Source organism: Pungitius pungitius, chromosome 3 (genome assembly GCF_949316345.1).
Source record: "Pungitius pungitius chromosome 3, fPunPun2.1, whole genome shotgun sequence".
NCBI classification, from domain to species: domain Eukaryota; kingdom Metazoa; phylum Chordata; class Actinopteri; order Perciformes; family Gasterosteidae; genus Pungitius; species Pungitius pungitius.
In genome coordinates, this window is record NC_084902.1 from 18,517,204 (window position 1) to 18,533,325 (window position 16,122).

At 43.8% G+C, this 16,122-nt stretch overlaps 1 protein-coding gene across 2 annotated transcripts in view; it reads right to left on the bottom strand.

The window, feature by feature from the left end:
• Positions 1-760: 760 nt before the first annotated feature.
• ulk2 (unc-51 like autophagy activating kinase 2) overlaps positions 761-16,122 on the bottom strand; it is a 32,811-nt gene continuing 17,449 nt past the window's right edge. Inside the window, exons 13-27 of one of the 2 annotated variants that reach the window (XM_037480480.2) lie at positions 14,535-14,640; positions 13,518-13,575; positions 10,096-10,245; positions 8,301-8,446; positions 8,113-8,193; positions 7,542-7,804; positions 7,275-7,453; positions 6,778-6,887; positions 6,395-6,532; positions 6,003-6,244; positions 5,704-5,882; positions 5,455-5,573; positions 5,105-5,262; positions 4,820-4,955; positions 761-3,482 (exon numbers count right to left, since the gene is read on the bottom strand). In XM_037480480.2, coding sequence (XP_037336377.2) covers positions 3,418-3,482; positions 4,820-4,955; positions 5,105-5,262; positions 5,455-5,573; positions 5,704-5,882; positions 6,003-6,244; positions 6,395-6,532; positions 6,778-6,887; positions 7,275-7,453; positions 7,542-7,804; positions 8,113-8,193; positions 8,301-8,446; positions 10,096-10,245; positions 13,518-13,575; positions 14,535-14,640 — 2,130 coding nt within the window. In that variant the 3' untranslated portion in view covers positions 761-3,417. Of the gene's footprint in view, positions 3,483-4,819; positions 4,956-5,104; positions 5,263-5,454; positions 5,574-5,703; positions 5,883-6,002; positions 6,245-6,394; positions 6,533-6,777; positions 6,888-7,274; positions 7,454-7,541; positions 7,805-8,112; positions 8,194-8,300; positions 8,447-10,095; positions 10,246-13,517; positions 13,576-14,471; positions 14,641-16,122 lie in introns of both variants that reach the window. The other variant, XM_037480471.2, reaches the window with a different exon arrangement.

A 16,122-nucleotide genomic window follows, 5' to 3' on the forward strand; every position in this document is an offset into this window, starting at 1 on the left:
TGATATAACTGACACTCTAAGGCCGCAGTGCTACGGGGGGCGTTACGGGACGATCCCCTTGTGATTGCTCTCCCACTCTCGTCGGTACTTTTGCATACTTCAGGTGGGGGGGGGGGGGGGGGGAGGACTGAACTGTTATATTTTGTCAGTCAAATCATAATGGACAACATAATCCATGGCATTTCTTTGTCAGGTAACTTAAGTGCTTCAATGTAGATGCCAATTGGGGGATTGTTTCTGTGTGGGCGGGCGAGCTTGGGCGTGCCTGCGATTGAGCTACTGTGTGTCATGGTGGGTGTATTTATGAGAACCGAAGGAAGTGTAGTGTTGTTGTCATGACTTTACTTGTTTATGAAGCCATCTCATCTCTCATCTTAAACCACTTGTCTGGCATTGGTTTCGTGGGGGCAACAGTACCAACAAGGGACCCCCAAAGCTCTGAGTGGGGGATGCCAAGGCGTTCCCTGCTGAGAACCATGGCCTCAGATTTAGAGGTCCTGATCCTCATCCCAACAGCTTCACACTCTGCGAACCGCTCCAGTGAGGGATGGAAGTCATAGACCAAAGATGCCATTAGGACATCTGCAGCACCCCAACTGTAAACCCTCCTCCTTGATCATATGAATAATTATTTAAAAGTATGTCAAATCGTTGAACAATTTTATCAATATCACACATCGTTTTTCTATTGTTATTTTTATCCAAATGTTTTATCCTCTGAGAAATCAACACCTAAAAAAGCAGAAAGAATGAAACAAGGCATTTTCATGTTCTCTTTTTAATAACAAAAACTCTTATTGGTGTTCAATAAAGAAGAAAGACAGACACCCCTTGGTGAGGGACACAAGTGTTACATAAACATTTCTCTTTTAAAAATTGGTGCTAGGAGGAAGTTGCATTATCATAGTTGTGACAGAATGCATTCCGATCAAGCTGGAAAAGCGTAAAACAACGAGGTACATACATTCTAGAGGTTCTACAGGGGAAAATGCTGACTTGGTACCCATGCTTCATCCAAACAGTCTGTCTTCAGTTACAGCCCATGGACAAAAATCGTAAAGATTCAGGCAGGTTTTCGTCAGTTATACGTGTCAGTCTTCACTCCGTGTGCAGTAAAAGGCTTTATGTGGTTCAGAGTGCTCGTGACAAGGACAAGGGAAACTGTAACCCAGATATGTCTCAGAAAAGGAACAGTACATCATTTATAAACATTTTTACAGAGGAAAGAATTTATTCACACCTGTACAAAAGGAGCAGGCCGTTGTCTATTTGAACTAGAAGAAGGCTTCTCCGTCTATCGCTGTATACTACTGGCCTAAATGCACACCTGGCAAGTGTACGTGTGTTTATATACCCTCACACATACAAACAGTTGGAACACTGCAAAAGATTCGATGGGAGGCAGAGGGACAGAGTCAAAAAATAGGCAGTAAAGACAAATCCACTATGAAGAAATTTGGGGAAATTAACCAAAAATCGGTAGAGATGACACTCATCTCAGAAGACTAACAAAACAATGTCTTGATCTCAACATTGAACAGTCCTGATAGAAAGAGTTCTCTGTAAAGTTTTGCAGCTGCCACAAGTTCTATTTTGTTCTTTGGCACACCTCTGTTGTGCCAAAATAGGTTTCTTGTCAAACCCTTGGCAGACACAAACAAAATGTATCAAATTCCTCTATGTACATGTAAAGATTTGTGCTCTTTGACTGACGGGCAGGCCATCTGATGGTATCATTGACACCCCCCAAAACTCAAAGTGTGACCTCACACACACTCAGTCCCCTCCCAAAAAGAGGGGAATATAATCATCACATGCACCACATACAAATATTTACATGTTTTTTTAAAAAACAAAACAAACTGACAAAACATAAAAAGCTGTAGTATCACAGCCAAATGAAACTTGTTATTAAGCTTACATGTCAGTTTCACAATTGGTTCCATCGGGGTACAGGTGGACGCTTATTGGTTGTTCAGCAATACAGTGGTAAGAGGACAAAGGCATGACACCCCGTCCCTCCCCACTGCCCGGGCCTACAGACCGTGTGACATGTGAGCTGAGTGAGCCACCGTTACTTCAGATTCACCTCGACCCCTCCTCACTGTGAGCAACATAATCTACATGTCTTCATGGGTTTGTTACATTCCTACAAACTGGGGAACACTGGAAACAATGGGACATGAGCCTTTTGCAGTTTCTTTCCATTTGGATGCGCAAAATCAATATCAAGTTAAAGAGTGCCAATCAAAGCTCTAGTACACCTATGGGATTTATCAAACCATATTTATTCATACATTTTGTTTTGATGTTTGAGAGCAACTACATCATGTCAATGGCCTTCAAATGCCTGCACTCAAATTTTAGTCTATTTTTTTCATGTCACACACCACTACTGTATCCAGAATTAATTACACTTCCAGTAGATTGAGAACTTGCGTGAAAAATTTAATTTAGATAGAAAAGGTCAAATATTAAGTAGCACAGGCCAATAAATATCCTGAGGCACACCCCTTTAAATATATGAAATCAAATCAGCTTAAAAGAGAAATGCGGTTCTAATACATAGTTGATCCAGAGAAAAGAGGTCCCACATAGTTTTGAGTTGCTGCTGTGATTGCTTTGCCTTATAGCAAATGTATGCATTCTGTAGACTCGTTCTTCATGCACACAGAGAAGGTCGGTTTTGAAGAGCAAGAAGGATAGTTAAACCCTTCACACTTACCATACACTTCTCTTCTCCTCAATCCACAATAAAGTGCTTGAGCAAACAACACATGAAAAAAAGGTTTCCTTTGCTCACATGGCTGTCTATTTTTTGTAACAAAAGTTTGTGTTTGTAATTTGCCGTGAGCCTTTTGCTAAATTCTTCCAATTCCTCTTGACTCAAATACTTTTTTCAAGATAGGCAGGAGAATCAAACACCAACGTTCTTCTGAACCAATAAATAAGAAAAAAGACAAACTAAACACAGAGTAAATAACCACTAATATCGCGTGTGAAGCAGGCTCATCTATGTCTCATAGTCCTGTCCGTCCTTTTTCTTCTGGTAGAAAACAAAGGATATCTTGAAAGATGATAGTTCGTTTTTTATACATGTTGATCCAGTGTTTTTCATAGCTGAAAAAAATGCACTTTTCTTCAAAGTACATGCTTTTATGTCCACATGTAGTTTCAGCCTTTGCTTTTTTATACTGGATCCGTTGTCATCTTTGGTTGTAAAGTCGCTTGTCCCAGCTGTTTCTGTGATGCAGCCAGTATGACCATAGATACTGATTCAAATGAAAACTGCATGAACTGCTACAAGAAGGAACGGCGGCCTCGTAAGGATGGTAGTCGATAGTCTTAGGACTTGGTCCCTCTCTGTGTGTGTGTGTGTGTGTGTGTGTGTGTGTGTGTGTGTGAATGTGAGGGCGGCTACTCGTAGAGTGTGACGGTGCAGTAGCAGAGGGCGGAGATCCTGCGGTCCACGCTAGCCTTGTCTGCAGGGGGAATTCACAAAAACAATGTAAGTAGTTTAGAGTGTCTTTATTGCACACCTTCACACTGCATAGTTTCAAGACATATTGTCAGGAATCAGTCAGAAGTAGGGCTAGACAACCTTCAAAAAAGCCTAAATGTGTGATTGTAGAGATGTACCATGACATGTACCATTCTCTAACATATTATCACTCCACACTCATTACACTTGAATCCTAGAGACATTTCTCAGTACAAAAATTTTATGAATGTCTTTGAAAACATTTTAACATTGACCTTAGCCCACTGCAGCAAACCTACATCTCTATGACCTAAGCTGCCACATTGGGGGACAAGGTAAACAAAGAGCTTCACATAAAACCATTAAAAACATCCAAACATAAGGTGAGGAGATTTACAAACAGTTAAGAACATTGATTGAAAAACAGAAATTACGTAAAATACCTAAAAAAAATAGAATTAAATGTGCAGTGTAGTTTAAGAATTTCTTTAACAATTCCGAAATACAGAAATGGTCAATTAAAAGCAGCAGCAAACAAAAGTATTTTATCTGGATTTAAAGGAGCTGAGGGGTTCAGAGTTCGTGGCGGGTCATAAGGTATCAGATCAGAAATGTACTTTGGCCTTAAACCATCCAGTGCTTCCAGTACAGCAGAAGCAGGATTTGAAGTCAATTCTTTGTTTGTTTGAAAAATAAGAACATCCCATGTTTTAAAGTCAACTCGGTCTGAAATTAGCCACTTTAAAGTCAATGGTTGTGAATCGTTTGATGGTTAACATACGGAATGTTTTGTGGGCTAAGCACGTGTTTAGGATGTGAAGATCCAACACAAGTCGGAAACCTCTTAGCCAAGTACGCAGAGTAAAACCCTTAGAGTTATGAGTGTTTACAACGGAAACAGCTGTTTCAGGTAATAGGTAATCCTGCTAGGAAAGATTGCGCTGCTTAAAAAACGCTGTCTCTGCATCCTGTCCATCCTTTGCATAAACCTGTAGCCGCCTCTTCAGTCCTCGTAAAACTGTTAGAGGACGAGTGAACAGCTGGAGGGCAGATAGCGTATCACACACCTCAGAGCTGCCCCAACTTCCATCACTAGAGGCTGAGAGAGCAGCAAATGACTGCTGAACCATGGTCATGTCTCCTCCTCTGCAAGTATATGCACTGCCTGATCCAAAGAGCCCATCCATACCACAAGATCATCTCATACCTCAGGAGTAATGTGAGCCAAAGACACGCCAACACCAAATCCTAAGCATTGTCCCTTTAAGACCAAATCTGTTCAAGTGACTGGGGGATGTGTGTGTGTGTGTGTGTGTGTCTCTCTCAGTCTGTACTCACACTTGACCACGTTCTCAATGTCGGTAGGGTCCTGTAGGATCTTGGAAAGGCCGTCCAGCAGCATGGCGGCCTTGCTGTAGCGGTAGGCTATGTCTTCTGTCTGTTTGAACATCTCGTCCAGCGCTGCTGACTGAACCTGACACGATAGCATTACATTAGGCGGACGAGCGTAGATCAGAAATGCACTTTACTCAACATACCGCGTGAAAAATGGGGACAATGTAAAAAAATACCAGAAAACAATCCTTGTATTGGTTATTTCTGTACTGTGTGCCTGACACTCACAATCTCCACAGCGTGATTGTAGATGAGCTTCTCCGCTGTGACACTGTTGATTTCGTCCACAAAGCGCTGCTTGTCGGAGAAGAAGTGGTTGAGTCTGTCCGTCAGCCGGCGGCAGAAGGATATGCAGCTTTTGTAGCGCTCATTTAAACTCTTCACCACTGAGGGAAGACAGATAGAGGAAATGAGTACCTTTTGCATCCACTCGTCTTTTATAATTACAGTGTTGTAAAATTATAAGAAAATAGACACAGGGACGTTGTCCATAACAACAGTGTGCTTCTCCTGCTGAGGCACAGCTTCTTATTTAATGCACTAGTCAAGTCAAATAATGGGAAATGAAATGTCCTTACCCTGTTTGACAGCAGATGAGGGATTGAGTTTGGCTGATTTAATCTGGGCCTTGGCCATATGGAGAGAGGAAGCAAGGAGCTGAGCTGCCTTCATGTACAGCACCAGCTGCTCCACCTGCCTGTAGGGGGCAGCACAGCCAGAGTGTATAAAATACTGCAGCAACACCACTGAACAAAGAGCCTCTGTGTGATATTAGTCGGATTATTGACATTATCGGAGGGTTGAACTTTACTTAAGCCATTCCTTACCCCCACTCTTTGCTGAGCTGGCTGATCTGGTCCACAACAACACTGTCCTGGGGGGGGTAGAGGGAAGCGGCCGAAACGCCGAGCTCTGTCCCTCCAGCGCGAACTGCCGCCATCTCCAGGACACAGTCAGTGAATGAAAGCATCATCCGTAGGTGCATCAGGGTATCTGTATGCTCACGCTGGACCGGAGAAAAACAAAAACACAACAAGAAGATGAGAGGAGTCCACCAGAGAGATGTCTGACTTCCTGTTAAATAATGTAAGCAGACACCAGGCATTTAAATCCCACTCCCTCTCACCTCCATGAGGGTCTCCTCAGGCAGCTCTGGTGCTTCAAATGTGATGAATCCGTCCAAGCTGGGAGGGGAGGTCCCATAGGGGACGTAACGCAGGCTGCTGGGTGCCCCCTCGGACCCAGGAATAACCTGCCCGCCCCCAAAACCACCTGGAGGAGAGGTACCCAGCGCCATGCCTGGAGGAGAGCCGACATAGACCCGGCCGCTGGTGGAGCACAGGGAGCCGGCAGAACTGTTGGAGCCCACTGAGACAAGGACAAGAGGAGAAGGCGGAGGACTGTGAGATTAGTACCTAATAAACACTTTCACTCAGAACACCTCACAGCCTTCCTGCTTCCAACTCTTCATAGTTTATTTGCTTGCACTCTAGCTGAGCTTAGGGGACGAGTCCTCACCTGAGGTGGTGCGCGGTCGGGTGCCCAGGTGGCTGCAGGTAGGAGGAGTGCTGCTGCTAGGCGGTGAACCCACAGTGAACAGGACAGTACGAGGGCTCCCTGACCCACCATGAATCAACCCGCAGGGACCTGCAGGGGCTTTGGGACGAGGACATTAAAGTCTTTTCATTTGCTGTCATACACTGGTGTGGTTTAAATGTGGCATCAAAACTGCACTATAAGATATAACAGAATCACTCCTTGAACTTTGTGTTCATACTTTTGTATATTGAAGAATACAGAAAACCGTGCTAATTTAATCACTTAGTCAACATCTGTTAACTAGGTGATTAAAATATGGCCGCCTGTGGTAAACTGTCTATTGTGTGTACAGCAGTGTATACCTGTGTCCATCGGTCGCTCTGTGTTCAAGCTGTCAGTGCTGCCCTGATAGGCCTGTCCGCCCAGAGTGATTCTGATTGGCGGCTCAGACAGACGACCAGTACTCACAGACCTGCAGGAATAGCACAGATAACGTCAGTGCAGTGTCAAGTAGCAGACAGGGTGACGTTTTTTGGTAGAGGATAGGCGGAGGTGGGTCAAAGGGATCGAGTGCCCTTTGCTCAACATGCATGTAAATATACACTATGTTCTTACACACATGTATCAAGGGTCTTAAATGAATAAAAATAACTTAAATAACACAAATGTGTAAAGTACAACCATTAAAACATCTTTCAACCCAGCACCATATATGAAAAGGCAAGTAAGTAACTTAAATTACGATCAACTGTGCAATACTTTATATAAAAACCGCGATAACCCAGACCTATGGACAGTAATTCAGCAGTGTAGCAGAAGGGCAGGGGGGGTCAAGCAAAGTTGTTTCAGTAAGGCCCACCTGCCAAAGGTCCGACTGGCCTCGGGGGCCGCTGGGCGCCCCGTGAGGTAGGGGCTGCAGTGGTGGGCGCAGATTTCCCGGGCATCCGACAGCGTCTTGATGGGCCCGGGACTGTCCACCAGTGCCATCAGGTTACAGGACGCCTGCGTCTTGGGGATCTTGAATGGTGCCGAAATGGTCTGAATGGAAGAAACATTAAACAGTGACACATTAAAAACATTCTAATTAATTTGGTATTGCTTGTCACTTAATAACATCTGCACTCACCTTAGTCGGGGAGCCAATGATTGTAGGCAGCGGAGACTTCTGCAGCCAGTCGGATGTGCGGGGGGAGGAGCCCAGGAGCTTGGTGGGGGAGGAGCCCAGGCTGGCTGGTCGGCCGAGCTGAGGGGAATGACTGCAGGAAGAGGAGGGCTGCACCGGGTCTGATAACTGCTTGTGGAGTTTCTGCCTGGTCTGGTAAAACTCTGTCAGGGTGGGGGCGCTCTGGAGCCGAGGCCCAAGGAGGTGGGAAGATGGGACCGGAGAGCCTAGAGAAAGCAGAGGGGCCGGGTTAGAGTTCCTTTCAAGTTTACAGAGCGTCTAATGTATGGTGTTAATTGGGAATTCTCTTTGAGCTGAAGGCCAGATCTAAAAATGCATCATTTTTACTAAGTCACCTGGTGCACCGCCAGCCATTTGGCACTATTCCAATTCATGCATAGTTTTTTTTCTGTAATAGTTATTAAAAATGTGCCCTTTCTACAACCCACCATTCCTACGGGACCACAAGCTGAATCTAAGTGGTCTAACAGGTTTGGCGTGGGGAGGGGGGGGACCAGGCTGCCTGAGAACTGACCTCCTGAGGAGCTGCGGCTGCGAGGCTCGTGGTTCTGCAGGTGGCAGCAGCAGTGACCCAGCTGCTCCGGGATGGTGCCCACTGCAAGGAAAAACAAAGATATAAGCATTGGGAATGGAAAACACATCTGGAAGGTTTTATTAAAAAGCTGCCATGCTAGGAGACATGAGAGGTAGGGATCTCCTTACCAAGAGGTGAGGGGGAATAAGGCCGAGAGCTGCCGGTGGAGAGACGCCTGCTCACGGTCTGAGGGACGTCTGCAGAGCTCGGGGACCCTGACCCCATCTTGGCTAACCCCATGGGACTAGTGTTGGAACGCCTCACAGTGCCAGACCTACAAAATACAAAAGAATGTTTTGGGCTTTCAGAGCCATGAGGAACACGCTCTGCCTCAGGCAACACGGAACTAATCAACAAATACGAAAACAGATTTGAGTCACATGGATCCAGGCCTGTGTTGGAGCTTTTAACTCATTTAATCACTGAGATACACAAAAATTACAGAGCTTAATAATGTGATTTACGAATCAATTGTTTAAAAAAATGGTTTTAGTTTATTTTAATTTAGTGTTTCTCACCATACACTGTATATCAGAGGTGGACCAAGGCAACAAGACGTCAATCAGTTGTTTTTTGGACCATTGATTTGAAGCTTCACGTTAGACGTTGCAGTTGTGCTCTTGGTCTTAGTTTATAGAAGTCTTTAGAAGTCTATTACAGTTCCAATTTGTGCCTTACCTTACAGAAAAGGGAAACATTTAAAATTGCACTGTCTTGATTTGCTTTATAATTCATAGGAATACCAGACCAAGGCCATCTCTTCTTGGAGGACAGCTGAAGAAAGACACAGCTAGGGGTGAGAGGATCCTCTAGAAGCTATCTATCTGACCAGGCTTCTGCTCCAAAGACATGGTGAAAATCCTCATTTTCAGAGCTAATATCAAAATGTAGCCACTTGTTAGCCACTGCATTTTTTAACACAATAAAGCTTTAAAATTCACAACTGGGGTAGTAACTGATATATTTAATAATCTAGATCAAAACCTTACAATCCCTTAAGTTCAGACCTTATTTTGCCAAAAACCTATTAAATAATGGTTGACTTAGTACAAGGGAACTGGAAGGGCCAAAGTGCTGGCTGAATTTAGGACTTATTCCTGCAACACTGCACAAGAAGAACTGTGGAATACGGTGCCACCCTTCTTTCTTCCTCTTCTATCTGCTTTGACTTCACATCAAACCACCAACAAACCCTCCCAGCAACAAGGAGGCACTGGCTGTATTAGATTTAATTTCAGTAAACATTATGGCTGATGTAACAACAGCATGCATTTGCATGACCTCGCCATGAAATGTGTTCCCAGTGGTGAGTAAAACATTAGTCACAAGTGGATGTCAACAAAAGAAGGTCCATTCCAAGTGTTTCATTACTAACCACAAGGTCCTTACGTAATGAAACTGTACACATTTCCATGCCTCACGAATACCTGTATGATAAAGTATCTGTGCGTCACATAAGATCTAAAGAACAATCTGTTTTGGTTAAACTATAGTTTATGAAGGAGAGACACAAGACTAGACCAAACTCTTGACATTTACAGCCTCATATGAGCTACATTTTTGTAAATCTGAATAGCTGATTAAGCAGTCAGTGGATTGGGTGATATGTATCACAAAGCCTTATTGTCATGCGAGTTTCTGTGTGTCAAGAACATGTCCTGTCTTCCTTCTGTTTTCTGTTCCTGTAATACTGCAGCATGAGTGTCAAGAACAAATAAAAAAATATACAAAACAGTTTAGGTGACTTGTTGTTACGTTGTTCTCTGCATTGGCCAACTTCATTCTTACTTGGCTACACAAATATTTCAAAGAACACAATGATGAAAGTTTGTTTGGACGATTATATAATGATGGTGATTTGTCTCACATTTGTAAGAATGTGTGTGAACTCATCCCTTCGGACCCAGCAGAGACGGCTCTTACCTGGGGGAGCTGAACACCATGGTTGTCGGGCTGCTTGAGAGGTTCTGCTTGATGCGCTGGTAGTTGCGGATCTGGGTGGGAACAGGGATGGGGATGGTCTCAGCCCGTGGGGACACCAGGGTGGGCTGTCCCTGGGTGGGATGCGGCTGGCTGGAGGGGAAGAAGAGGGCCGTTAGCCGGTTTGCTCGAGGAAGCTGCTGGGTCCACGTCTGGGAGACATCTTCAGGGGTGTTAAAACCCATAATCATTCTAATCTCCAAAAGATTACTGCTTGTTATAATCAGAACTTGAAGCAAGACAATTCTTAAATACAGGGCCTCTGTTTCTAAAGCCTCAGGTTTTCTGTTTACTTCAGTGTGGAGGCAGGTTAAAGAACTTAAGTTCAGCCTGGCTTATCATGAGGGGAGTGAGCTGGTTAAAAAAAAGGGGGGGGGGGGTGTGAGGGTTCCGTGTAAACACAGAAGCAGCACCAATCAGCTTACGGGTCGCTCTGCTGGGGGCAGGGCTAGAGGCGGAGCTGGCAAGTGACACATGTAAGGCTTTAGCAGAGGGGAAGTGCAAAGAGCCGCAGCTCATTTGCATTCTTTTGTTATTCCAGAAGAGACAAAATGTTCTCGAACAAAGAGTCGTGACCGAGTCACCCGTGGAGGTCCTTGCTTACATATAGAATGCAAAACAGAGGAGGAGTCGGGAAAATGGCCGTTAGAGTGTGAACAGTTGAAAACCAGCATTATGTAATGATGTGGAGGCAGGGAGGGCCAACAGGGGGTGGGGGAGGGAGAGGAGGAGGAGGACACGTGAGGTAAAGACTAGACCAGACAAAGGACCAGGGAGAAGTTGCTTTGTCAAATTCTTGCACTTCTGTGATATAAAACGGACCGGGTGCTGTTCCTCTCCACACACTTGTCACGAACACATTGTATAATGTAACCGGTGATTAAAGCGTTCTATTTTTTACCAGGTTGCTTAAAGCTTTATTTATCCCAGCAAAGGCTTAATATGGAGGATGATTTACGCTTGTTTGTTAATAATCTGTCACTATTCTCCCGTCCTTCCACTAATCCCGTGTTTTATTTACAACAATCATCCCTCCCCAAACATTCTTCTGTTCTCTCCATCTTCCAAAGTTCCCGACCCACACACTGGTGGTCTCCCTCTTTGATTTGTGGCTCAGGGTTTAAGCGGGTGGCCTGCTCATCGGAGGATCCATCCCGTCAGCCTTTGGCAAAAGGTTGTTTCATCGTGTAAAAACGAAAATGAATGGGATTTTTTTTGTGGGGGTTCTCATGGTAGCCTCTTCCATCAATGTGTGAATGGGTGAATGATCACATGTAGTCATTGACCGGTCGGAGGACTAGAAATGCACCATAAATAGGCATGTGCATTTAACATTTAGCATTTTTTCCTCAACTCCCACCAATTTAGGACACACAGGGTGCAGAGGATAAACAAGTGGGTTAGGAACTCCTCGAGGACGTGTGTGCCGTTACTGACTTGGCAGGAATAACTGCTGCAGTGAAAAACAGGAATTGGTTGTTCTTATGTCAAAGGTTTGCTAATGGCTGTAAGCAGTAAAAAGTTACTGCAATGGAGAAATAAGTTTGAAGCGCAGAGGTGTGAGGGAAGGAGTAGGGAGGGTTTGACAGAACAACAACCAGACAAAACATATCAAATGCAACGGTTTTGCTTGAGGCTTTTTACACTTTCTGGTGATTAACAAATGGAGGGCGAGCAAGAACAAGAACAAAGAGGGTCAGACTTTGCATGGGGTTTCAGTGGGAAACACGCATATTTAACACGCACCTCCATTTCTTTCTAAAAGGCCTTGGTAAACTGGCAGCATGATAACATTCAATTGCAAAATACTTGCCTGCCAAATGTATAATGTATGTCTAGGGTTTTAACTGTGAAAGGTAAAGCCATGTCAACATTACTACATGCACAACTACACTAAGTATTAGAGCAGTAGAAACACACTTGCAGTGGTGGGGTAAGTTTAAGAAAACGAGCATGAAAACTGCAGGGATAATATATAGCTAGAATACCTTGCTACACATGACGTCCAGTTGAGGGTATGCTGACTATTGTTTTTAAAAACCACAAGATCGCACACATCTGTTCATGATGACACGTCACTCCATTTCCAGGCCCACAGTGACAACTGCATCATTTTGATTATTTAAAATACATCTTCCACTTATTACTCTGCCTATTATGGTCTTAAACGAATGGACAAATGTAGATCACAGCATTACAATTCCTTACCAGATCCCAAAAGTACACAGAGTATTTCACCTACCATTATAACAAAAATGTCTTCTGCTATTGTTCATTTGACGGCAGTTCCACAAATGTCGCAAATATAAAGCGAGGTGCTGGTAGCAGCGGGGCAGTGAGCACCAGAGTGATTACTACAACCTCTGATATCAGGTCAATACATGCTGTCTAGAGTACAATGAGATTGCAGGACATGTGAACGCGTTTTAAACTTTCGATACACAGCGGAGACCAACTAATACTCACATTTTGTCATTGCGGGTGAAATTTGGGCAGTGTGTAAGTCTATTCATATCACACTGCCTTGAATGGGTCAGCTGCTTTCTTTAGCACAGCACCACCATGTCGTCTGACTCATGGCTGATTCATAACTTACATATCGGTGACAAAACGACACTGCAAGTGTGTAAAATCTATAAGTGTGTGAAGCTGAGAGGAAGGGCATTATCTGGTTGCCACAGAGAGCATTAGTAGAATGAAGAAAAAGAGGAGGCCTTAATGATATAACAACGCTTAAAGAATAGATGATTCAACCAGACACACGCACATGAGGCGCAGTGTGAAATAAAACCTGACTCACAGCAGCATGTCACACCTCCACCGGGCTGCCAGTGAATCCTGATAAGTTAGGGACCCCGCAGCGCATTTAAAACACCTTGTGATTAATTCTCAGAGGCTTTACAGACCCCTTTAACGATAACAAATGCATATGTGATGTCTTTCAGATGACAAAACACGTCATTAACGTTCTTGTACATGTTTTTTCCTCAATTCATTTCACAGCTGTTTGTATGCAGGTTCTTTACGTTTGTACAGAGCCAGACCACCAGTACTATGCTAAACGAAGCTAACGGAGTAACATTTCAAAAGGATCAATCAATCAATCCCTCAATTAATCGCAGAGCAATGGGATGCACACATCCAGCACACATCAAAAACCGAGCACAATAGGATCAAAAAGTGATATAGCCTCCTATGGCTTTATTGCCCATCAATGCAATGTTTATGTGTAGCTTTCATTTCTCTTTCTAGAACTTAATTTCTCTTTGTTGCAGCCTTCAATAGGGTTCAATATGTGCCGTGCTGTTTGTCATGTTGGTATTAATGAACATTATCTGGAGCTTTCTTCATTGCATCGTACTCACCCCCCACACATGAGGAACTCTGTGGACGTCCGGCGGCCTGTTCCCATTGGCTGGTCGTCTGAGGGAGAAAGAGGAGAGAGAGAGAATAATGAAGGTGCAAAAAGGCTTTACCGATCTAAATACAATACGTTATTAGGCAATTGAAAGACACTCAGCTGACACACTTTATTCTCTGTTTATATGTGAGGACTGAATAATAATAATGATAATAATATATTTTATTTATTCAACAGATCTCAGTGTGCGAGAGAGCCAGCAAAACATAGTTAAAAATAAAGTAAAAGCTTGTAAAAACTTGTAACATAGACTAAAGAAACACCTTCCTGACTGGCAGGTGGATGTGTGTGTGTGTGCGCGCAAGTATAGAACATGACAGACATTTTACCAGTCAAGTGTGCGTATCAACTGCCTGAGGACTGATTACGGTCTACAATTACACCATTAAATGGTGAGCAGCGGTCTAACTTACTGGCTGTGGATTTGGTGACATGTGATATGGGAGTATGTGTGCTGAACTTGGCAACGTGACATACAATCAAATGATAGAAACAAAACTACTTAACCAATCATATGGAAGTATTTCAAGATGGCCATCCGCCTTCGTAAGACAGGCACAAAAGGGTTAGTTGAGAGCGCTAAACACGTTACGTGAAAAGCTGTTATGCTGTTGTGGAGGCACAAGAACTCCCTCTGAGGAGACGTCCTTTCCAATGGCAAGGTAAAAAATACCGTAACACTAAATAAAGTTCAACTTGATGCACAAATTGTGACTAATTCATATGGTTCATGGTGCCACATTTCTGCAAATATATACATTACATTACAATACAATGTTTTTAAATTGCAGAGCCTCTGGCACGGGAAGATTTAAATTGTAGCTAAAGTCTTAAAACTTTGATTAAACCAACTTTCCTGTTGTGTACAGCAGATTACAGTATGTGTGTTGGCACTCACAGCTGTCAGTAGAGAGGTGAGGCACGAGGACAAAGTCATCAGTGTCACAGGACGAGTTCTTACTGCTGGTGCTTCCTGCAGACTCTTTGGACAGCTGCAGGAAGTTGGGCGGTCCGAGTGGGGGGGATGACAGACCATCTTCTGTTAATGTCTGCATGTCCGGGAGAGACTGAGTTCATAGACACAGACAGAAGGAACTCAATATCTACATCACTTTCCTCTTTCACCTTCCTTGTCTACCGCCCAAGTTCTCACCTTGGTAACCTCTGCCTGTCAAACCACCCGCCCCCTGACCTGACCCTATCCCGTGTCACATTTTCTGGTCCATTGCTCCTGACAATCCTTTTCTCTTCCATCTTATCAACACGTATTGTCAACTGGCTGCTTCCCTAACTCTCTGAAGGAGGCAAGAGTAAACCCTCTCCTGAAGAACTCAAACTCTGGAGCGAGCTATTTTAACCGTCTCATTGACCCTCACCAGTCAGACTTCAGACAGGGTGCCCTCCTCTTTCCTCTGTACAATAACTGTCTCGAACTGTCTTCTAGTCACATGACTTCTCCTGCCATAACTATGCTGATGACACCCAACTTATCCTTGTCTTTCCACAATCTGAGACACAGGTAGCAGCATGAATCTTTATATGTTTGACTGACTCTCAGTAGATGATAGTACACCACCTGAAGTGAACTTTCCCTCACTGCCAACATCACAGCAACAACCCGTTCCTGTGGATACACGCTGCACAACATCATGAGAATATGTCCCTACCTGTTTACCTTCTTGCCATCTGCCAGCGCCATCCGACCTCGAGATCTCATCCAGAATGCCCAACTGGTCTAAATTCCCCCACGCTACTCACCTCCTTCACTTTCCTTCACTGGTTACCAGTTGTCTGTTTGCATCCGTTTCAAAACGTATTTGCCTACCGTGTGGCATCAGGACAACTTAATGATAATCTAAAGTTATTGTACACTACCCTGAATACTATCATCTAAAGATATAGTTACTGTAGATGGCATTGCTTCAATCACCAGCAAGAGACAATGCCACTGGCTCCGATGAGTCCCTTAAGACTCATTAAGTTGGTCAAGAATGCTGAAGCACGTGTACCAACATAAATTAAGAAGGGAGTTCATATTACACCCAGATTAACTACTCCGGAGTGACTCCCTGTAATAGGGGAAATAAGGAAGAGAATCCTCAAATCTTTCTCCTCACCTACAAAGCCCTAAATGGTAAGGCCTCACATTCTTCAAAGGCAGGGGCAGATAAATCTCACTACATTTAAGTGTAGGCTTAAAAGCTCTTTGATAATGTTAATAGTTTAGGGCGGCTAAGGACCAGCCCTAGTTATGCTGCTATAGGCCTAAGCTGCTTGAGGACTTCCTAGTATACACTAAGCTCCTTTCCATTTCCACGCATTCACGCTCCATTAATACATGCAAGAACTTTGCTTCGTCTCTTGAGGAACTGCTGTTTGTAACTGCTGGCCTGGTCATGGTATTTTTATCACTGCCGTTATAAGTAATAATACATTTTTATACTATTATATTATTTTTCTGCTATTATAAGTGATTGTCAGATTGTGTAGTTTGTTACACCATCTGAGGCAAATTTGGGAAATTGGGCTATACAAGGGAAATTTTATCA